Source organism: Aedes aegypti, chromosome 2 (assembly GCF_002204515.2).
Source record: "Aedes aegypti strain LVP_AGWG chromosome 2, AaegL5.0 Primary Assembly, whole genome shotgun sequence".
NCBI classification, from domain to species: domain Eukaryota; kingdom Metazoa; phylum Arthropoda; class Insecta; order Diptera; family Culicidae; genus Aedes; species Aedes aegypti.
In genome coordinates, this window is record NC_035108.1 from 106,294,846 (window position 1) to 106,320,525 (window position 25,680).

At 37.1% G+C, this 25,680-nt stretch overlaps 1 protein-coding gene across 4 annotated transcripts in view; it reads right to left on the minus strand.

Moving 5' to 3' along the window:
- LOC5575250 (diacylglycerol kinase 1) overlaps positions 1-25,680 on the minus strand; it is a 655,530-nt gene that overhangs the window by 283,412 nt on the left and 346,438 nt on the right. For all 4 annotated transcript variants that reach the window (XM_021841863.1, XM_021841861.1, XM_021841864.1 and 1 more), the window contains exon 5: positions 9,370-9,453. In XM_021841863.1, the coding sequence (XP_021697555.1) occupies positions 9,370-9,442 (73 nt within the window). In that variant the 5' untranslated portion in view covers positions 9,443-9,453. The remainder of the gene's footprint in view (positions 1-9,369; positions 9,454-25,680) is intronic.

A 25,680-nucleotide genomic window follows, 5' to 3' on the forward strand; every position in this document is an offset into this window, starting at 1 on the left:
GTTAATAATAATCTTACAGTACCTCTCAAGACAATTCTAAAAAAAAAATGTATAAGAATTTTACAAGAAAACCCTGTAGAATTTCCTTTAATAAGTTTTGAAATTTCGTCGGGAATTCATTAAAAAAGTTAAGAATATTATCATAGGAATCTTAGAAGGAATTAATCAGGATTTTTTCTAAGGACAACATCGAGCATTTCTCTAGGCAGGAGGTTAATTTGCCTTCTTGAGTTTCGCCAAAAATTAGGGATTTATTTTAAAAAAAATCTGTAATATGTTTTGTTGTAACTGCGTTTGTAATTTTTCTGGCATTCCCTGCAGGAAGTTGATAGGTATCTCTAAACGTATGCCTCTTGAATGTTTTTCTAGTCCTAACCTTTTTCGAATCTATCAAGAATTTTTCGAGGCATTACATCTACAACGGTTCTTGCAGGAATTTCCCAAGGTAACTTCTTGGGCTGATGATTCCACTATTGAGCGGTTCCACGCCGTTTTGCAAATCCGATTATTTTTGTATTTTTAGAATCGCCTGAAAATTTGCATACAGATTCTTTATGACCAAAAATGCCATTATGCACTTTCAGACCGCCATTTTGAACCTCGCCTTATTTTTGAGAAGGGCGTATCGGAAAATTTATTATGATGATGATGATGATGATGGTCCCACCACATACCCCTACAAAGGTTTGAGCGAGACGATATATCTTTAAGATAATTAATTATGATCAATGTTAACCAGATTTGCAAACAATAAACGGTCTGATTATTTCAACAGATATAAACAACATTACAAGTTCCCATACTATACAGCAAAAAAAAAATGGTAAAAATCTGTTGGACTCAACCACACTTTTCATAAGTTTTAATAGTGATCAAGAAAGTTCAACAAAATCCAAAACATTGCCAGAATTGATAACCCCGCCGATGATGTCAAAACTATCGGAAACATTTGCATTTTCAAGAAATTTCTGACATTCAACCAGAAAACTTACTACTAATGCATGGCATCCACCAACAGCATAAATTCTCAATTCAAATGATAAGTCATCAAACAGTCGTTTATACCTGTGTACCGCGCGCGGGACTCAAACCTCCGTAGACTACACATAAAAAGGAATAAACTATAACTACGTCAATATATAAAAAATCCATCATCATCATCGAGGCGAACATCGTAGTTTATTAGTGCCCCAATAATTATTAAACATATTTTACAATATAGTCAATACAAAATATCCGTTAGTCAAAACTTCGTCAAGATACAATATTAGTCAAGTACAAAAAAGTTAACATGTAGCTGTTCAGAAGGCAGCTTTGACGTGTGAAATACATAGTCTCTTAAACTGTGATAGAGTTGCAGCACGTTTGATGTGTATAGGCATCGAATTGAAAACATTTATTCCTTTAAAAAACAAAGAGTTTTGTGAAGCACCGTACAAAAACTGTGGTGTTCTTAATTCAGTCGCGTTTCTAGTATTATATCTATGAATGTCACTTCCTCTTTCAATTCGATCACACAAATATCGAGGCAACAAACCGTTAATTACTTTAAAAATGAACACCATCGTCAAGAATACAATTCTTTGCTTCACCGATAACCACTGAAGAGCATCTAATAAGAAAGACGAGGAAGTGAATCTGTTGCATCTCAAAATCAAACGCATTATTTTATTTTGCAAACGCTGCATTCTCGATATTTGTGTTTCATTTGCTAAAAACAAAATGGAAGCGCAAAACTCCAGATGTGGAGAGATGATTGATTTGTACAAATGTATTTTACTAGCAATCGTTAAATCGTTTTTTAATCGGCAGAGTATTCCATACTTCTTGGCTATTTTCTTGATAACATTGTCGATGTGAGCGTCGAACTTTAATCTGTCATCAATAATCACGCCAAGATATTTAATTTCGCGCACGCGATCAATTGTCTCATCATCAATTTGTATTGAGACGTCTATATTTGTTCGATTCCGCGATATCAACATAAATTTAGTTTTACTTATATTCAATTTCAACTGTTTGTACTTCAACCATCTACTCAGAGAACGTAAATCTGCATTCATATGTGCAACGGCATCATCAAGATTTTTAGCCGCAATGAATATCACGGTATCATCTGCAAAAAGATTTATGTCACAAAAACGTAAAACTCGTCGCATGTCATTTATATACATAATGAATAAAACGGGCCCTAATACACTCCCCTGTGGTACGCCAAGGCTGTTCACCACGGGGCTCGAAACAGAATCATTGAAAGCAGTCCGTTGGGTTCTATCAGTTAAATAGCTCTCAAACCATCTATATGCAGAACCCGAAAATCCAAAGCGCTTGATTGTTCTTAACAACAAGGGCCGAGAAATCGTTTCAAAAGCGCGTTTGAGATCCAAAAAAACAGCAACAATCGTATCTTTACGCTCTACGTTTTCTTTCCACTTTGCCAACACCAGGTTCAATGCGGTTTCACAAGAATGACCTTCCCGATATCCCGATTGCTCTGGTATTAGCAAATTATTACTATTTAAATATGCTAACAGCTGGCCTTTTACAACAAGTTCTAAAATTTTCTCTAATGTGTGCAACATGTTGATGGGACGAAACTCTTCGGCTTTAATCGTCCCAGCAACTTTTTGAATAGGAATCACAAGTGATTCCTTCCAAACTTGTGGCACGTGCCCAGTTTGTAACGATTCATTAATCAGGTCCAGCAGATTGTGGCCGATGACATCAAAGCAATCTTGTATTACTCTCGCATTAACGTTATCTACGCCAGCCGTTTTTCCCATAGAAAAGCAAATATTTCGTAGGTCTTCCAACGTTATTGGGTGAAAACATTCAAATGTGCAATTATTGTTAATCGGCTGTTTTATTTCGTCAGGTTCATCTACTAACTCAATGGATTGGTTAATCGATGAAACACTGTCCACAAAATACTCATTAAATTTACATGCTATTACTTGTTCTGATTCTTCTAATGTGCCATTGAAAGTTATGGACCGCGGTTTACAATTACTAGGTTTTAACAAGGATTTCAAAATTTTCCATAACTCTTTGCTGTTGTTTTGATGCTGATCAATTTTCCTCTGAATATACTCGCAACGAGTTTGTTTAACCATTTGCGAGTATTTATTACGCGCGACCTTGTACCTATTCCAATTTGTATTATTATTATTTCTACGCCATTTTTTGTACAGTTTGTCCCTATTGCGTTTACAACGCAACAAATCCAAATTGTACCAGCTGTTCGAATTTTTCAACGAAACAAATTTATGTTCGACTAATTTATTGGTACAGGTTTTTAAAACATCAGTTAGAACAGCTGACTTTTGATCTAACGAACCGTCGTTTGTATGAAAATCAACATTTCTTTCGACAAGACTTGAAACGGCATGTTTTGAATACTTTTTCCAACACTTTAATTTTACAAAGTCACTTTTATTTCTACTATTGTCATCAATATTAATAACTAATGTTTCATGGTCTGTTACTTTTAAATCAGAATTTTTAATAACACTAACGGAATCCAAATTAGTATAAACGTGATCAATCAAAGTTTGACTATGTCTGAAAATACGTGTATAAACATTTACCTTTTGTTTTAAATTAAAAAAGTCAGCTAATCGTTTCAAATGATTCGAATTCGAATTGTCACACCAATTAATATTAAAGTCACCAGCAAGAACATTTAATTTACTACAATCTACAAACGTCTCAAGCCAGTTTTCCAAAATTTCAATAAAACGCTGGTCACTTGAACTGGGAGAGTGATACAATACACCGTAATTACCCATCTTCATGCCACGATCAACTGCGATGCCCAAGAACCAATTACCTTCACAAACTTCGTTCAATTGAAGCCTGTACTGAACTGATTCTTTGACATAAATAGCAACTCCGCCAGTGTGTCTCGAATGTGATAAACATGCAGCCACATTATAACCCGGAATACTATATTGATTAAATGCATCTATGTCAACAATATGCGTTTCTGATAAAAATACTAGATATGGACGTTTTTCTTCTACAATCTGACGTAATTCAACGTAGTTTGTAGATAAACCGGCTATATTTAAATACAAGATATCGAACTGATTCACATTACTACTGGAACTTGGTTGCTATTCATTGAAATGTAGGCTGCTCTTTTTTCTTTGATACAAATTCTTAAAGACTTCACATTCATAACTGAATGCTCCGTGGTTGACGTCCAAGTTCATTTTACGTTCTTTATTCATTTTTATACAATTGATACATTTCAAAACAGTTGACGTACATTCGGATGTCTTGTGACTTCCACTGCACCTACAGCATGCATCGCAATTTTTACAATTCATGCTCATGTGCCCGAATTCTCCACATTTGAAACATCTCAAAACACTAATCTCTGGAACAACACGACACCGATCAAATTTAACATACACTTGTTGCGCCGTTAACAAACAACTATGCGTCTCTTTATCAACTTCAATAACAACATTGTACTTTTTGTACTTGAAATGTGGATTTTCATACATCCTTATTACTTTGACTTCATTTATCGCGATGTCTTCATTCTGATCTTTTAAAATCCGAATGAATTCATCGGAGGAAAACTGATCGCTCATGCCCTTCACTAAAAGTCTTGGCACCGATGAGGGAACAACAGCGTTGTAGTTTTCACCCAAATCGCTTTGAATGCCATCTTTCACAACATTAACATTGTATCCTGTTGCACACTCAGCAATAATAGAGCCATCTTTCCCGTGTCTCAAGTTACTTATTTTGTGTTTTTTCGGATCCAATTTGTTAATCAAAATTTTGCGAGTATCCTCGCTACTCTGGTTGGACTCTATTGGCTTGATCACAATGACCGGACGAGCCTTACGAGTCACTTGCATTACATCATTCGCAGTGCTTTTCTTTTTTGTACTCTTATTCCTAATTTTAATCCCAGCATTACTCTTGACAACATCCGCGAAACTAATACTTTGAACAAAAACATCATCCGACATAGCGCAAACGTCTTCCTGAACCTTACGTTTCTTGCCTCTGGGAAGCAGGCTCGGCTCCGATGCCGTACTTGATGTACCGTGCTTATCATTCATTGCAACTAAATTATTATTCGAGTTAAATTCAAAAAATGAACATTTCATACTTTCCAACTCTTTGCTCACAGATTTTGACATTTCAAAAATTGCTTTATCCATGGTACTATTTAGACTTCTCACCAATTCCTCCATCCCGGTTTTTAACGCGTCGTTTATCTGAGCAGCAATTTGCTCCCGAACGCCACTGAACGAATCCGAAATAGAAGAAATCTTCTTCATCTCTTCTTCGAACATTCGTACGGTCGGGAGCGTTAAATTCTGCTCGCCACAACACTGGCTTGATAAACAATCACTACATTTAAATAGCAGATTTTCGTTCTCACTGACAAGCTTAGCAACAGCTTTCGTCAGTGGTGTGCACTTGTAATGGTACACACTCAAACAACCTGTACATGAGGTCGGTATTTCAGAAATTAATACCGGGGCCCCACATTGCTTGCACTCAGTCATTTTGCTTAGCACCTATACACTTCCACCAAACGAAACATGCATGCAACACTTAACACAGATGAAACAATACAGTGTACAAAAAAGTTACCAGCCTCCAGCAGCTGCTGGGGCAAAATTAAATGCAAAATTAAACGAGGACAAGCGTTAGAGACAATTTGCCTCCTACTTATCCTGTTTCAAAATACAATGTTGCTCGCGATAGAAATCGTTGTTCCGCGGCAAGTCCACTATTTCACACGTAATTTAATTGATTTATCACTGCACTGCAGAAACAAACTACACTGTTCACCATTACCATCAAGAATGCATGGCAAATTTTTGAAAAACTGTAACTCGAAAACGGTTTGTCCGATCGATTTGAGATCTTCTACAAAGTTGTAGGTATTGCTTAGGACTATGTGGAGAAAAATGAGCACGGTAAAAAAAAGTTACAGATTATTTTTTATTTCAAAAACAAAATTTTAAAATCAATTTTCTGCAGAAACGCAGTTATGATTTTTTTTTTAATTTTTGGATATGGTTTAGGGGACAACTCATGTGATTTATTGCACAATGTTTCAAACTGGAAGAATGATGGACAAAAAAGTTATGATTTTTTTTTAAATTACAGATTTTGAAAAAAAAATCTAAATAGAGGAAAACAATAATTTTTATGTGATTATTTGAAAGTACAGAAAAATTGCAATCCAAAAGTACTTAAGTAAATCTTTTCTAGGTTGCATCAATTTCGAGATATACTCATATTTATATAAAATTTTCTAATAAAATAAGAAAAATAGGTCCTTTTCAATCATATTTCGTGTTTCTCCATTCCAGAAAAAAATAATTTTGATTGAGCGAATCGTAGCTAAATCGTTTATCGTTTGATCAAAATATTTATGCTTAAGTATTGAAAAAAGAGTGCACGGTAAAAAATATAAACGATATTTTCAAATGAAAATTTGAAGCTAATTGTTCTTAAAAACCACAACATTGATGTTTTTAATTTTTGGATATATTTTGCGGTTGTTGTAGGTATTGTTTAGGACTATTTGGAAAAAAAATATGCACGGTAAAAAATAATGACAGATTTTTTTAATAAAAAAAATTAAAATCGATTTTCTATGAAAATGCATCTGTGATTTTTATTATTTTTGGACATGTTTTAGGGGACAACTTATGTGATTTATTGCACAATGTTTCATAATGGAAGAACTTTGGACAAACAGTTATAATTTTATAAAGTATTACAAATTTTGAAAAAAATCGAAATAAAGGAAAACAATATTTTTTTATGTGTTTATTTGATAGTACAGAAAATACATTGGAAGAGTACTTAAGTAAAAATTTTCTAGGTTCCATCAATTTCGAAATATACTCATACTTATATAAAATTTTCCAATAAAAAAAGGAAAATAGGCCTTTTCAAACATATTTCGTGTTTCTTCATTCCGGAAAATTTTATTTTGATTTCAACAACACAAACCAAGTCAAGTCAAGTACACAACATTTTTTTGTTCAAAAGTCTATGTTACGATTTTATCCAGAATTCTCCTGAACAATCCTTAGCCCCTCTACCGGTAGCGCCATTTTTTAACCACAAAACATATTCGAACAGCGATATTTTTTTAGGGGCCCTCAAAAAACTCTTCTATTTTAGGAATATGTCGATATTGATCATCTGGTTCCGGAGATATTCAGAAATTTTTTGGGGGACCAATTTTTTGCCATAATTTACGTAAATCTCTTAGTCTACAGATTTTTTTTTCTCATGATCGGTTATTTGGTGTTCGAAACAATACTTCAATAAGAGTCTGTTGTGCAAAAATGAAACAAATTGGTGCAACCGTTTTTGAGTCATGAACATTTTTGTCTCTGGTACCAATCTGGCCGTACGAAGATCTAAAAAAACAACGTTTTGTAATTTTCAGATTTCGAGGAGATAGCTCAACCGATTTGTTTGATTTTTCCAGAGGAGCTCCTTATAACCTGACATTGTATAGCCCACATTTCAGTTTTTTGATAAATTGACCAAAAACAAAATGGCGGTCAAAGAAATTTTATATGGGGAATGTCGGTTCCCAAGGAACATCTAAATATTTCAAAACCATATGACCAATAATCAGTATTGATACAGATTCTAAAAATAGAAGAGTTTTGGAGGCTTGTGAAAAAATATCGAACAACAAATAGTTTGCGTTGTTTGAATATTTTTTGTTGTAAAGAAATGCAACTTCCGGTAGAGGGGTTAAAAAGGTGGTGGTAGTCGTTATATATTCTAATAGTTTATTTCTTTTCATGGTTTCTATTTGAGCGTTTTCATTCATTTTTTTTAATCATTTTGCCTTGATTTCTTTTAGGATTTATACCATTTTTTTAACCCTTGAGGCAGGAGTTTTTTCAGGAATAATTCCAGCGGTATTCTTACATTTATTTCAGAATCCCACATACAATCAGCCAGAAATTTCTCTCTGTTCGGGTTTGTTTATAGGATATATATATATATATATATATATATATATATATATATATATATATATATATATATAGGAATTATAAATAAACCCGAACAGAGAGTTTTCTCAGAATATTTCTCATGGATTTATTAAGAATTACTGTAATGAATTCAGAAATTATTTCAGATAAGAATTTTTGGGTATGCTATCGATGGGTTCTGTATAAAAAACATACACAAATCTCAGGATGGGCTTCTTATGGTAGTTCTGGATATATGCTTCAAACTTTCACAAGAGATGCTTTTACAATTACACGCTTCTAGAATTTGAATTCTGGGGCAGCAGGGACGAAAGTCGAGGGGCTTAACGGACCCCCCCCCCCAGGACCTCTGCGAGTTGGGGAGTAGCCCAGGATGTGGTGAAGTTCGCAGTGGGCTCTGATGAACCTTCATAAAAACCACAAAAATCCGAATGCAACTCTGTCACAGCGACCGGTGCCGCTTAAAGTACCCTCGCCCAAAATAACAGGAGTGCCAACCGGCACATCAGGATTGATGCCAGTGAGATCCTGATTATAGCATACTGGTCGCGATATAAACGGACAAGGCATGGAACTACGAGTAGGAGTGCTTTGAGCACATTGCAATCGTTTACGCTGAAAATTTGAGCGATTCGTCCAATGAGTTAAATTTTTAGTACAAATATTTGTCAGATTCCCCATATTTGTGCTCAAAAATTCAAGGTTTGGCTTGGATGCATTTTCACTTTAAATGGATGAAAAATCAATTGACCTCATTTTACATAAATGAAATTACGTAAATGGAATTTACGTAAGCTATTGCTGGAAGGAAACTTAAAGGATTTGTTTTGGAGATCTCGTTAGAACCTATTTCGTCCAAAACCGATGACCTAGCCAAAACGCAAATTTGTTAACTGTAATAGAAAAATAAAGGGGTTTTACGTTCATCACAGTGCTATATTAAATAATTTTCTTCTTTTTTTCTTCTTCCCCGCTAGAGCAGAGTCTTCTTCTCAGCATAGTGTTCTAAAAGCACTTCCACAGTTATTAATCAAGTTGCCAAAGTTGCAATTTCTGCAATTGTGGCAGGCACGATTATACTCTTTACGTGATAAATCAGGAAAATTTAATTTACAAAAAGATCCTGGATCAATCGGGAATCGAACCAAGACACCTTCAGCATAGCTTTGCTTTGTAGCCGCGAACGTTACCACTAGGCTAAGGAAGGACCCATGTAATACAATCTTACAAACATCAAATCGTAATCTAAGAAGCATTGTAAAAACTGTAACCATACAGAAAAAAAACACGTCAAGGATAAATTTAGTTCTGAGACGAAAGGTGCCACCACTTAGATCCGAAACGAAAAGATATCACTTACATGAGGCGAGGTCCTGCAGCTGTTGGAATTCACTTGGCGAAAGCTTTTCCCATTTGGGAACTGTGGCTGCCATTTCCGGATGTTCTGAAATGAGAGGTGGGGAAAGAGTTCGAAAGTCGTTAGAATCGGTTGAAGAATGAAAAATGATCGGATTACTTTACGGTTGCAAGATAAATGGATTGCATTCGGAAACGTAACTTAGGTCATATGGACGGAGAGTGTATGATAGAAAACAGTGAAATATTGAAACAAATTTTACGGAAACATGTTAAATTAAGTAGTAACTGGATTAATCGGGAATTTAATTGTAATCTTCATAGTTTTAATGATTTAAATCTCCAAAGTAGCTTTATCTACCTATAGAACGTTTTCCAACTATCAGAAAAGTCGAATTGCAGTTCAAATCCCATTGCTCTAGCGAACTTCCGCCATTATCGTTTCAACAAAAGGTCCAAAGTGCAACTCTTCGACACTTCTGCTTTTCCCCACTGTTGCATGAGCCGCCGGTCGTCGCTATTGTCTCGTTAGTGATTTAACTTTTCCATTTCCTTCCCGGTTGCACGTTGTTACTGGCGACTGCCAATTGTGCTTCATCCATCGTCGTTACAACAACTTCAGAGCCCATTCTGTGATGCAACTTATTCGCTTCGTCCACTCTGGGGAGTTGAGCTCCATCCCTGCATCGGGGGACCACTTTTCCCATTTACAGTCGACGGTAAGAAAAAAATATGACACCATGGCTCGATAAAAGCAAATTATGAAATTTTCTCCATCGTTTTCACTTATTATCCGTTCTGCTGCTTGAGGAAGGGATTGGACGGATCTCTGCTCCTTCCTAGTAAGTACAGATATTCCTCGATGTAGGACGTATCTCTTTAGGTGGTTTCCATGTAGGACGATTTTGAAGGTATCCATTTAAAACGAAACCTAATAAATGGAGAGCAGTAGTAAATAGGATTTCGGTTATTCCATCAGAAGGCAGTGGCAACTATATTAATACCAACAACTGACATTTTGTCCTTTAACTGGATATCTTTAGTACATTTTGTAACAGAAGGGTGCAATTGAAGTTTTCATCAATCCATATTTTTATAAACCAATAAAAATGTAAATTGCCAATTGTAGACCAATTTTTGTGCTACCAAAATGCCATTTTGGTACAATATGATTTGAATAAGCTGGACCTTTTTTGATGCCCAAGGAAATCAAAATCGATTTCTGCGAAATGTGCGAGCTTTATTAGTTTTATTATCAGCAAAATCTTAGCTTGATTGATACGCTTTACCTAAAACTAGAATTTTCGAAAAAATATGCTATAACACAGAAGAATTTACTTAAAATGGTATATCTTCTAAACGAGTGTTCTTTATCGGATTATCACTTTCTTGAGAATTTGTTAATTTTAAAATCGTAAATTAGATATAAAAATTATCTTTTTTTGTATGGAAAGCAAAACAAAACTGCCATTCTTATTCTTGAATAAGTGAAACAATATCAATCAAATCATCTTATGTTGATCTATTTATTTCATTAAATATCTTTCAGTTTGAGCTACAGTGCCCGTTATATTATTTTTTAAATTGTTTTTTATTTAATATTTTCATCTTTCAAAACTTATTTTCATTACTGAAGTTTGAAAACAAATCCAAAGCATCAGTGAACATTATTACTGTGTATAGTCAAAATCATTTGTCATATCGTAATCTCTTTTATCTATGACGTGTTCTCATATGTTACGAGTTGTTGATTATTATTTTGTCCATACTAACAATTTCACCCCCTTGTATAGGTTTTCTTCTCAAACTTGGGCTTCACACATATTCTGTGCCTTTGAACAGAAAACTGCCTCCAGTGGGGCGAATTTGCCTAACAGATATCATTGACGATGATTTGTTGTGAAACGGAGAAAAAATAAAACCAAAAACAAACTTAATGTTCTTGGATAGAAATTAGTATTGTGTAGAAAACCTTTTAAGTATAAACGGCAGTTTAGGTGGATTTTCATAGTCACTGAAGATTTGTGCAATTGAGTAGAAGCAGCAGTGATCTGTTCCGAAAGCTAGTAGGTAGCTAATCACCCCCAATAGCCGTGAGTAAACACTGATAAAAAAAATGGATTAGTTTAGACTGATCTGAAATTATTTGTACATCTAGAACTAGCGCTGGAAATCATTACATAAAGTGCTGAAGTTGTGGTAGGTTATCGCTGGAGTGAGGAAAAACTATTTCTTGTAAGTTAAGACACAAATATTTGAAAATGTCGTTAAATTAATCTAATTTTAGTTTGAGCTGATCGAAAAAAGGACTGCTACAGAAAAATAGTTATTTCTTTACCGATTCAGAACAGATAATCGTTTCAAATGAATGATTCTTTATAAAATAATTGATTCGGAAAGCGACAGACGAGATATTTGTATTGGAAATCGATGACAGTTTGTATTGGCAGGTCTGCTTTCAAAAATACAGTCAGGTCTCCGATAAGGAACTGCCACCCACTTTCCTCCCACCGCAATTTCTCAGCTGTTTTCAATCAGATGAAGCCGATTTTTTGTTCGTCACTAAGACATAGTATGAGCTTATTACCTACCAAATTTCACTCGAATAGACACCTGTGAAATTACGGTGTTCGTAAAGTGGGTGGCAGCGTCTTATAGGAAACCTGACTGTCTGTTGAAAAAAAAGTTCAGTATTGAAATTTTATTATGATAGGAATCGTTATAAAATGCATAACATTTGGAAGATAGCTTTTGAAGATTATCCAAAAAGTAAAAGAAAAGCTCAATGTCGTTTGTCGTTTGTCCGGAGACATCTGGCTGAACGACAGAATTATGAAATAAAGTTTGACTGGTTGAAAACAGTTTGGCGGATTCAAAGGGACATCTTGATTTTCGTTGCACAAGACCTTTGATGAAATAAATTAGTCGATAAGCTTGTTTGGGACGCATCTGACAGTTCAGCACATCGTCTATTATTCGATCATTCCGAGTTATTAGTTTGTGTTTCATAAAACAAAATCAGATTTTTAGTTTTTCTTTTCTGTTGAAATTGTTGATAACGTAAAAGTTGCTTGTTTTCATTTTAATAAACACCCATTCTTTAGAACATAGGTTGTTCTTCTTTATTTTAGTAGTCTAACAATCATTGGCATAAAAATGGTTGATAATTTTAAGGATAGTTCTTTTCTTTTAATCGTGGGCAGTTCTTCGAAGCTTTGATGTGTCCATAATGTTCTGCTTGCAGCTGTTACTAACTGTTCAACATAGATTTGAAATTCGTTCAAAAGAAGGATGTTCTTTATAGATAGATATATCAATAAAAATAAATAGAGCTACTGAAACTTCAACCAGATTTTTTCTTCTGGTAATTGTATGCTTTTCTTCAAATATTATTGTAAAAGCGAATACAAAGACCAAGATTTTTCTTTGGATGTGCTTTTTTTTCTATTGCTGTCAAAATAATTTGTCAGCAGTCCTTAGCATTCACAACAAAATCTAATAGTTTAAAAGCCTACTTCACGGCATAAAAAATTAACAAGGCAGGCTCTTCACTGATGTAAACATCAAGTTTGGTTGAAAACATGTGACGTCACTCCTATCGTACCATATACCATCCGGATCACTAGATCATTTTTTTTTGAAAATTTGTTCGAGGTGGATAGGAATGACGTCGTCAAGTAGCTGTCATTTTTCGGAATATATCACCTTCTTAAATATAGTACACCGTGGCCTACTTGATATGCCAACAGTCCGATTTCGACTATCGCAGTTTTAGCATTTTGAGTATTCATTATTGACATGCTCACTTCATTTGATGTTTTCTGCTAGATGATTCATTTAGCAAATGACGTTTGGCAAAATTATAGTTTACAGGAGAGAGATGTTTATTCGGAAAACTAATAGATTCTATCTCCTCAAGCCTAACGTACAGAATGGAATGGAACTAGCTGTTGTTACGTTGCTAAGTACAATGAAAAAAAATCGTTTGGCCGTCCATACGGCATAAGGATGTTTAATGTATCTTTGCGAAATAATGCGAAACAATTTTAAAGAACAGCCTATCATTAAAAAGGGTAAATTAAAATTGAAATATTACCAGCTAAAGCTAATAATTATTGAAACAGTATAAATTTACAGAATAACTCCTAATTCTAAGAAGGAAAAACTCAGCCAAACATCCATTCGGCCAAATAACTATAAGCCAAACATCCATATACCAAAAATACGCGAAACTGTCTATCGTGTGCATGCTTTTTCATGTCAGACAACCACAAGAACGATTTTAAAGTTGCACATCATTTTGTATATCAGTTACTTAAAACATGTGGGTTGTTTAGCAAACTTAACAAATTTGCATTTAATTTTACATCACTTAGCACTTTGAACACCTTTGGCAGCAGGATAATGAATAGATTTCATTATGTAAATTACATTACGATATTTTCGAGGAAATGGTGTGTATGCTGGAGTTAGTTCATTCGGGAAAATGGTTTTCGGGGAAATATCGGACAATCGTTTCAGCATATACAGTGCCTGTTCGATTTTAGCAATATGCCAAAAATTTTCATTAAAATTGATCCGTGCTAAAATCCAACCGTAATTTTTATTAAAACTTTTATCACCGTAATAATGATCACGAATTAAATTTACATATTCTGCACATAATAAGCCTAAAAATGCTTACAGAAATATTGAGATTATCAGGATTGGTGACAAAATCGAAAAGTTTCGTTGTCAAAATCGTATGAGCACTGTAATAATGTTTTGGATTGAGTTTTCATGAGCTGTGGTAATTCACCTGTCCATTTTAGTCAAATATTCTTAACCTTCGGGCTGTCCGCTGTTGTACTTGCTGTACAACAGCTGTAATTTGTATGCTATCATTTTGAAACAAAAATATCTATCGACATCAAACCAAAATGTATTCCTCAAAAATCTTCCTAAGAACAATATACAACAGTTTTTTTTACAGTGTGGCCCTATAGAATGCGGTATAATCAGCAAATGTACATAGAAGTCGCATAATAATGAACGCACTTTATATGGTTCGTGTTGTAGACTACAATTTGAAATCGATATATGTATTTCAAAATCCAAATAATTTAGAAATATGGGGACTTCAGTAAAGTTGTTCTGTATGTGGAGCGCTACCTGATGGTGCTTCATTTAATTCGGAATTTAATCGCTAGGTGGCAGTAGTGTGCATAATACTGTTATTTTTCTATAGCAAATATCGAAGGCGCCTGTAAAATTTAGAAAGATGGCGTTTTCGACAAAGTTGTTCAGTAGCTCAAGAGCTATCATTGCTTGAACAATTGATTGATTCAAAATATTGCTACCAGGCGGTGCTAGTGAGCATGAAAGTTTTGTTTTGCAGATATCTCAGGAGCCATACCACTTAGAAAGATGGCGTCTCCGGAAAAGTTGTTCAGTAGCTCAAGGGCTATCATTATTCAAGCCAAAGTATTTGAGCTACTGAACAGCTTTGCCGAAGACGCCATTTTCCTAAGTGATCAGGATTCTGAGATATCTGCAAAACAAAAATTCCGTATGCACACTAGCCGCCGGAAAAATCTCAAAACTTCTGGCTTGAATAATGGCTTATTGAACAATTTTGCCAAAGACGCCATCTTAATAAATGGTCAGGCTCCTGCGATATCTCATGCTCACTAGCGGTGCCTGGTGGCTAAATTTTAAATCATATAGGAGATTATAAAAATGAGTAGATAAAGCTATTTGTTGATTTAATTAAAAACTCAACTGTTATTAAAATTCAGAGTAGTTCTATGAGAAGCTTTAAAAAAAAAGTTAGTAAACCCAGAAAAATCTCCATAAGCATCGTGATAGATATTCATGGAAAAAAAAATTATGGAAGAATCATTAACAATTTTGCATAAGTGGGTATCTCTGAAAAAAAAAAAATCGTAATAAGAAAATCTTAATGGGAAATCATGAAATCATTCATCATTTATTAGGAAATAATCTCATTTCTTTTATAAATTCCAAAAGTCTGCAGTCATTTTTCAAAATAACATTCACAGGAACATTTACAAAAAAATTATTATTCTATTTACATATTAGCTAGCATATCTATGTAAATGTTTCACTTTCACAGCTTTCAAAAAACCCCACTGTCGAAGTGAATTAAAAGTGCCAAGAATAGGATCCGGCTCCTATATACTCACAGTTCTGAAACATTTTCAAATTTGTTGGCAGTACTCCAACAGCCTTTCACCAACAGTTCAGAAATAATATAAGATTTTTTCCTTATCGCTGTTCCAATTTGCCTAAATATTCTGATAGAAGTCACCAATGGTTTAAGTATCTCAGAGTTTAATAATACACTGATGTTAAATTATTAACTAAGAACGAGACTTAACAGTTTCATGTTCATTAAAAATTTCCATTTTGTCAACAATTTGGTAGACGAGACCTGATATTCGAGGACATTCTTTCAATCTGATGATGGTGATAACTAGTAACTAGTAACGAATTAGCGAATTTTGATTTTTAATGTTGAATTTTCATTTTTATAATTCGCCTTTTAAAAACCACATGGCCGTAGGAAATGGAGAGCCCACCCTTACCAAAACCACGCAGAGCCACGACCCAGTGAACCACGTATCGTATCGCACAAGATGCCAAATTAAACGCTATCAATGTCAATACAAGTTGTATATAAATCTCCAATACGATTCATAAACGACAATCTGTGTTGACAACAAAACATGTCGTAAATAGTGCAATATAGAATCGCATTAAGTTGTGTAAACTAACAGATCATAAATCAATCCAGAAAGCATCATATGAAATCGCAATAACTTACCAAAAATTGCCACCCAAACTTGGTATCTGCTGACGATGGGCCTCAAAGAACAACAAAGTATTTGTTGCTGTACATGAAACATGTATTCATATTGGCAAATAATGACCGGTCTACCATGAAAGCCTTGGTGGTACAGTGGTAAGGTAACTGATACCTTATCCAAAGGTCCAGCGTTCGAGACTTGCTTTTTATCAGACTTTTTTTTATCTACTTCCTATTTTTGTGGTATCGTATATCTGATCGCAGAAAGTCTGAAAAAGTCGTGCCAAGTACGCATATAGCCTCCACTTTGGTAGGTATATAGGCTTTTCATGCATTCTATACGATTGCATTGATTCATATAGAATGATGTATAACAAAAGTTATACCAACCAAAATGTTGACTGGGGAGAAGGAAGTGGGAATTAAAAAATCAGAATAAAAGTGAACGTGGTTTATGGATGACCGCTATGAAGGGTTAATTGATCCTATCATGGAGTATTATGTTAACCTTACGAAAAAGAAAGTCCATCTTTTAGAAAAAGTAAACCAACGGTTGAAGACGGTTCTGATATCGAATACCATTTTTGAATCCAATATGGCGGAACGGTGGTAAGATGGCGACTTTCTGTGTGCAATATGTTGTCAGGTTTTTAACATTAGAAATCTTTTTGTTTTACATTCAAATGTTTAACGTTTATTCAAATCATGATAAAGTTATCTGGTAGCTCAATCCACTGTACACATAGATATTTGGACACATATATCCAGACTCAATAATCTAACGGCACTGTGTATCTGACCTCGTAAAGGGAAGCATAACTGTTCATGTCTTGTAGAATCTGTCCCATTCTACGCACCATCAACAATTTCGAGGCTGACACACAACATTTAAATAGCAAGCATTTGAATTTTTCATAAAATTTTGAGGATCGCTACACTATTGAATTTAGTTTCAGTGAAATAAGTAGAACATACAAACTTTCACACTAAAATATGCAGTCAACACTCTACTATTCTGGAGCAATTCAATATGCCTTCTAAGTTGCATTCTTTGGAACCTGACCAAATTATTTTGTTTAAAGAAAAATGCTCATATATACGATTGATAAATGGATGGAATTCCTTAATTCTTCACCAAAAGGTATTTTTTTTTTTTTTTTTGGATTTTAGCCTCGGAAGTGGCCATTCATCCTTCAAAGTTTTATTTCTTAGCTACAGTTCATAATTTGTTGATTAATTCAGTTTTCCTCAAGAAATTTTCCAATTTTTTTTCGTTTTCTTCTTCGTTTGTCAAAATATCACCTATAGTTAACCCTAGTTCACATTCCTTCCTTTGATCTTCGTAAGCCCTACAGTCCAAAAGCAGGTGAGTTACTGTAACAGGAACTCCGCATGTTGGGCACACATTAGTTTCACGGTTGAACAGATGTTGATGGGTCAATCTTGTGTGACCGATTCTTAGACGACTAATGGCCCTCCTCAGCGTTGGGTTTTGTCGGTCCTTCCACTGGAATGTTGTTGCTTTGATGTTTCTCAGAAAAGTTGTACTATTCCTCCACTGGTTTTCCCATGCTAGTCTTATTTCATGTTTGCAACATCGTAGTGCGTCCTCAGCAGGAATGTCGCAGTTATAAAATTCGTCATCCTCGCCTGCTTTGGCCAGAGCATCTGCTTTTTCGTTACCTGAAATTCTCGTATGTCCCGGTATCCAGCATAAGGTTAGTTGTTTTCCCTTTGCGACTGTTTCAATTTCTTGTACCCAAGAGTGACGAGAGTGGCCCTTTTCTAGAGCTGTCAGAACACTCGCCGAATCTGTGAATATAACTGTAGCTGATTCGTTTGAACAGGTTTTGGCGATTGCAAACCAAATGGCTTTTGCTTCCGCAGAGAATATAGAGCATTCTTTGGGTAGCTTTTTACTAAAACTTTCGTTTTCTGTTGCTACACCAAAGCCTACTTTGTATCTGTCCACTGAGCCATCCGTAAACACGTGTTGGTACAGCATGTATTTAGTTGAAGTTAAGTATAGGAACAACTGTTGAGCTTTTGCTGGTGGGTCACCAACTTTGAATTTCTGCTTGATCTCCCAGTCGATTCTAATTCTTGGTTCATTCCATGATCTGTCACCGATCCGGTGCAGTATTGCAATCCTGGGTAATTCTTGCTGGGTGAGTTGTTCATAAGCGTTTTTGGCTCTTTCAACCGATGGGTAGGTTGTTATCGATTGTGATTGGGAATAGTTTTCAGGAAAAAGCTTAGTATCTCTCTCCAATAATCGAATGGCTTTGGTTATTTCTGTGAGAGTTAGAGTGTATTCAAATGGCAATTGTCCAGCTTCAGCCATTATAGACTCTATCGGGCTTGATCTGAAGACTCCCGATGATTCGCGAATACCTGCATTGAATAAAGGTAGTAGTCTCTTCATATTTGTTACGCTGCCACTGTTGATGAAGTTTATACAGAAGAAAATTTTGGGGAGAAGCATTGCCTTTGTGACTTGTAGCATTGTTTTACGCGTTCCACCGTTCATTCTATTTCCAATCACTTTGAGGAAGTTAAGCACAGTCTGAACGTTGGTTCGCACGGCTGCTATGTGTCTTTTGAAGTTGAGTCGTTTATCTATTACAACTCCTAGTATCCTTGTATACGCTACTTCTGGAACTACAGTGCTACTAATTTCAATTGGTGGAACTGCTGGGTGTTTCCGCTTTCTGCAAATGTGCATACAACTTGATTTTTCAGCCGATATAATCATTTTAGTTTGTTCAGCCCATAACCCTAACGTCGAAGCTGATTTTTGAATTTTTTGGCGCGCCAATTTAGGGTCCTTATCGATGGCCAGTAATACAACATCATCAGCGTAGACGAATATTCGTATCCCTTTCGGTATTTTCTCAAACACGGTCTCCATTAAAACTAGAAAAAGCGATACTGAGAGAATCGAACCTTGTGGGACTCCTGTTTCTTGAGTTCGACGCGTAGATTGCACGTCGCCAACCAGTACTCGAAAACTTCTGTTAGACAGAAAACTTTTGATGAAGTTGAGCATTTTACCGTTAACTCCCCAGCTCGTGAGTTTTGCAACGGTTTGATTTCGGTCAGCTCTGTCATAGGCTTTTTGCAGATCAATGGACAGTAATTCACAGTGTTCGCCTTCGTCGAATGGTTTACGTAAGTCCTTCTCTAGTGCCGCAAAGTACGTGTCTACTCCTCTTCCTCTTCGAAAGGCGAATTGATGTGAATTAAATTTGTAATGGTTTTCAATGAAATCAACTAGCCGTCTATTCACCATCCTTTCGAGAGTCTTATTAAAACAGCTTAGCAGTGTTATCGGGCGTTGGTTGCCAATTTGTTTAGGATCTTTTCCTGGTTTTGATAAAGGAACGATCAATCCTTCCTTCCATGCATCCGGTATGCGCCCGGAGTTCCAGAGATGATTGATTGTGTTCAACATTTGCATTTTTATTCGAAACGGGAGATGTCTTAGCATCGGATAACTGATGTTATCGATGCCAACCGATGTGTTTCCACCTTTTTCGAGAGCCCACATGAGCTCGTCGATGCTAAAAGGAATGTTGAATTCTTCGTTGGGGGTTGTAACTGGCTCTACACCGTATTCAATCGTCAAGCAAGGATCTGCAGATTTTGTAACTGACTCGAAGAACTCCGCCAGATGTTCAGCAACCTGTACTGAGTCTTCTACAGTTTCACCGTCGATAACTAGCACTTGTCGTTGAAAACTTCTCTTTCCGCAAAAGGAATTTACTTTCCGCCACATTTCGTTGGCTGGACATTGTGGGTTGAATCCAGAGACAAACTTGTTCCACGAATTGGTTTTTGCCTCTCTGACGATCTTTTTTGACGCGTTTCGTGCCTGTTGAAACTCACTTAAAGCCTGTAGTCTGCGTGGATCGTTTTCGCCCATCCTTTTAAGTTTCCGAAGTTTTTTCCGCCTTGCTCGTATTGCAGCATTTACTTCTTGGTTCCACCATGGAATAGCTTTGCGGCCGATTTTTCCAGTCGTTCGTGGTATGCTTTGCTCCGCTGCGTAGATGATGTGCTGGGTGAGTTCATCAATCGATGGAGCGCTATCACGTGGAATTCTTTCCAACAGTATATCCTCAAACTCTACCCAGTTTGCCTGATCATGTAACCAACGCCTACGATGATGAATGCTTGTGATGTTGGCTACAGTTTTGAGGATCAGTGGAAAATGATCACTGGTGCGGTTATCCTCATCAACCATCCACCGGAGTCGCCCTGCTAAGTTTGAGGATGTTATTGATAAATCAATTGCTGACGTGTTTCCAGTACGAGGGTCCAATCGCGTGTGTTCCCCAGTATTGAGGATGGTTAGATTATGTTTTGCTGAGAGCTGTTCGATTATTGCTCCTTTGGCATCAGTTTTTATGCCTCCCCAGAGTAAGCTATGGGAATTAAAATCACCCAGCAGTACGATAGGAGAAGGTAGTTCCGTTATCAGTTGTTCTAACTCATTTTCTAACTGGCTTGGTGAAGTATGGCAAGGTATGTAGATTGAGACATAAGTAGCACAGATAGGATGGTTGACTCTGGCGGCGATGACTTGCATTGATGAATTCACATGCAGAAAACTATGCGGGACTGATTTGCTAACAGCAAGGCCCACTCCGTTCTGAGATGGTGATGATGGCCCCGATAAAAATTTCCAATTGTACTCGGCATGTGAGAATCTATTCATTATTTCGTACCGCGACAGTCGAGTTTCTTGTACCGCGATTATGATTGGTTGATACTCTGTTACCAATAGTTGGAGTTCAGCATATCGTTCTTGAAGACCATTTACGTTCCACTGAATAGCTACACATTTTTCAGCTGGGCTGCACGTGTTTCGAGTAGCACGTGTTGACTCGACATGTACAGTGTTCTGAGAGGTCGACTGGCTGGTAGTGGTTCGCAATAGGTGTGAGTGGTTTTTCGAATGATCTGGAATATGCATTGGATCTGATGTCTGCCCGTAAGAAAATATTGCATTGGTACTTGCCTGTAAGTACAGGCCCCCTGTACCAACTGCCGCCAAAGGCTCTTCAGTGATATCTGGGACTTCTCTGATCGGGGTCGGTACAGGGAAAAGGCCTGGGGTTGTATAAACCCTTGGAATCGCTGAATGAGTCACGGGGTTGCTGCTGTTATTCGGTGTGGGACGTTTTGATACAGGTCGGGACACTGAAATGTGCGAAGCGTCTGTTGTCTGTTCGTGATTTGGAATTGTATGAGTACTTGCCTGTGAACACAGGCCCCCAGTACCAACTGCCGCCAAAGGCTCATCAGGACTAGCTGGGACTTCTCCGGTCGGGGTCGGTACAGGGCAAAGGTCTGGGGTTGTACAAACCCTTGGAATCGCTGAATAAGTTATGCAGTTGTTGCTGTTGTTTGATGAAGGACGTTTTGGTGCAGGCCGGGATACTAAAATGTGCGAAGCGTCTGTTGTCTGTTCGTAATTTGGAATTGTATGAGTACTTGCCTGTGAACACAGGCCCCCTGTACCAACTGCCGCCAAAGGCTCATCAGGACTAGCTGGGACTTCTCCGGTCAGGGTCGGTACAGGGAAAAGGCCTGGGGTTGTGTAAACCCTTGGAATCGCTGAATTATCCACGAATATGTTGCTGTTATACGATGTGTAACTTGTTGATGGAGACTGGATGACTAGAATGTTTAGAGCGTCTGTTGTTTGTTCATAATTTAGAATTGAATGAGTACTTGCCTGTGAGTACAGGCCCCCCACACCAACTGCCGCCCAAGGCTCATCAGAAAATTCTGGAACTTCTCTGGTCGGGGTTGGTGCAGGGAAAAGGCCTGGGGTTGTACAAACCCGTGGAATCGCTGAATGATTTGTGATGTTGTTGCTGACGTACGATGTGGAGCTTGCTGGCTCATGAGGGTTGCTGACGTGTTTTCCATTTTTGTACAATAACTTTTGACTTCCATTTTTTTGATTAGTTTTAGGATTCATTGTTTGATGTTGTGTTGGTAGTGTAGCTTGCTATTGCCAGCGTTTTGATGGGATTTAATTTTGAGACATTTCTTCATCCGGTCGTGCTTCGGAAAAGCCTTCTTCTGAAGCGGTTTCATCTGCTGAGGCTGGATTCGAGGAGATTTCAACGTGTTTTTTCTTCCTGTTTGATTTTCGTAGTTTGGCCGGTTTTTTCAGAGGACTGGAAACGTGTCGCTTGATTTGCTGTTTTGCTTCGCTGCTTGAATATTGTGCACTTTTTCTGCTTTCAGACGTGTTACGGTGTTGCTGCCTCGTTTGCATTTTTGATATTCCCGGCAGTTGCACTGTAGGAACACTTGCCACTATGTCGCTTGGGGCTGCACATTGGGGCTGCTGTTTGAGTTGTAGTTGTAATTGTTTAGTCGTTTCAGCAAGTTCGTTGACTGACTTCCGCAAGTTGGTGATCTCATTTCGAAGTTTTTCGTTTTCTACAATAAGAGCTCTGTTCTGCTCTTCCTGTAGTTTTAATTGTTGTTTAAGCTCGTTAGTCTCATCACCGGCAGCTTGAACGTTAATCAAACGTTGCTGAACGATGCTGGCGAAACTGCCTTTCGAGCTAGTGATTCTGGATCTATGTGCTTCTCTGGCTGCAGCATAAGTCAGACCCTCGTCGACCTTAATTTTGATGACCTCTTGCTCCCGTCGATATACTGCACATGTGCGACTGGTTGGTTTTTCGTTTTCTCCGCAATTTTTGCAGTAGGGTGTACGATTACAATTTTCCATTTCATCGTGTATAGTCGAGCAGTTCTGGCATTTTTCCGTTTCCTTACAAGCTGTCTTAGTATGACCATAAGACAGACACTTGTAGCACAACAAAGGGCTGGGATAGTAAGGGCGCGTTGGCACTTGCAGGAGTCCGAGTCGAACGTAACTTGGTGGGGCAGGTCCGCGAATAGTGAGTATCATCGTCCCTGTGTTGACAACATTTTTGCCGATTCGTTGTGTAATCCTTCGAACATCCGTTACATTTTGATCCTGGAGTCTTCTGATGATATCATCTGTAGATGTTTCTGCAAAATCCCAACATGTGACGACACAGCGGCAAACATTACGCGTAGGATGATATACTACTTCTACAGGTGTATCATCGATCAATCGTTTGAGACTCAAGAGGTTCTCAACCTGAGATTTGTTGCGCACTTCAAGGGTATATTTCGTACAACGTGATTCTGATTTTGCCCCGGCAATCGGGCCACCGGCAGCCAGCTCGACAGATTTTTCTATGACCAGCGGTTTTCTCGCAAGAGGGGTATCATTAGCACCTCTTAGTAACAAGAATTGGGCATCACCGTATTGATCGTTCCTATCCATCCATATTGGCAATGTTCTGTTGTTTCAGTTTTGTTTATTCGGCAAATTGAAACCACTCGTGCTTGCTCCTGGATCTATATCGGGAGGCACGGTTGGTGGTGTTTTGCCGTTCATTTCATTGGAGGTGAAGTACTATCGCAAACAGAGAGTCGACTTCTATGTGGATAGAGGTTCGCTCACAAACAGTCGCTCAATCACTCGTCAATTGCTGTGGATGCTGCGTTTCTTTGCAGCGGTACAATAGTTATAGCTAACTAACACATGCAGTCTTAACAATAATTGATTCGTCTCTATGCACAAGATGTCCACTGCTCGGTACGTTTATTGCGAAACTATTTTTTTCAACTCGCGAAAAACCGACGCGTTTGGAGGAGTTCGGACTGAAATTTTGTGAATATACGGGCTACACCATCTGGCGACGTGTTAGCCGTAGTTCCAGCTATTATCGCTGGCTATTTGATGGAAAAAATAGTGAAAAATAATCGAGGTAAGTCGCGCAATGCAACTCGGACCTGGATACACTGACAAAACTGATCAAAAGGTATGTTTTTAGCTTAAAATAATGCGCGTAGCAAAAATTCTTACGGTTTGTAGGAAATGTACATTTTGTAGAATTTCAAACAAAAATGTTATATTAAAAATCAACTCTTCATGGACCACCCTACTCTGAATCGATGAAAACACCATATCAAGGGATAAAGTAAACTTACCATCGTAAAGTTAAATTAATTAACTCATCACGCGTGGTAAAGATGGATAAATAATGGGTGAAAGTATTTAAAAAAAATCCACCTGCTCGGCTGGGATTCGAATCCAGGACTGTTGTATGCTAGACGAGCGCTTTACCGACTAAGCTACCGAGCCACTTGGTGACCCAATATATCCCCACAGATCACGTAGACCCGTTTCATCACTCACATCCATCCATCTCATGTATACTATACACGAGAATGTGGATTTTTTTTCTTAATTCAATTCATAATTTATCCATCTTTACCACGCGTAAGTTAGTTAATTTAATAACCATGCGGATTGGATTACCGAACATCTCAATGTATCCTAAAGTTGTTCAAAATTTATCAACTGAGCCTTCTGGTTGATCAGGATCTCAAGATATAGAAAATTGGAAAACAAATGTGTTTATGGCGCCACCAAGCGGATGAATTCTCAATCAGATTTGTCACTGCTAGATATTCTTTAATCTGCTGAATAACTTTGCCGAAGACACTAACCTTCCAGCAGCTCATCAGGGTTTTGTGATATCCGTTGAATGGATATGGATGCCCCATGACGATCCGGAATAACTCCGAAACAACTTGGGCTGTATTTCCAAATTCGTCAGACCGTGAGCAAGACGAGTTCTACGAAAAATTCTGAAAATTTTAACGAAATCGATCGAGCAACAAAAAAAGTTTTGGTATGTTTTTAGCATATGGAAAGCAGTGTTGTAAGTAATCACAGTAGTCGACACGTTTTCGCTGATATTCGGCAGCGCTTCTCTTAAACATCAACAATACGAGCGATCAAACGAACTTCGGAAAGAAAAATGTTAATTGAATGCCTCTGACTACGATAGCTTCGTTAGAGAATGTTATTGTTTTGTCTGTTCCTGTTATTTATCGTAACAGGCGTTACTTTCACTGCAAAACAAAAATGAAAATTTTTGTATTTTCATTTATAAAATGGATACAAAGTTTTCGATTGATGTAAACAAGTTTTGATTTTTCCTTTTTGTTAAATGAAAAATAGTTTCTTTTAAAAATGCTACAAGTAGTACAATGAGTCTACTATAGGTGTAAGTCTATAAGAAATTGCATCAAATTATATATCTATGGGGCCCAGATAGCCGTAGCGGTAAACGCGCAGCTATTCAGTATGACCATGCTGAGGATCGTGGGTTCAAATCCCGCTGGTCGAGGATCTTTTCGTAAAGGAAATTTTCTCGATTCCCAGGGCATAGAGTATCTTCGTACCTGCCACACGATATACACATGCAAAAATGGTCAATCGGCAAAGAAAGCTCTCAGTTAATAACTGTGGAAGTGCTCATAAGAACACTAATCTGATAAGCAGGCTTTGTACCAGCAGGGACGTAACGCCAGAAAGAAGAAGTATATTATTTAAAAGATATCGATTGATTCTTATGTTTTGAAGTTTTA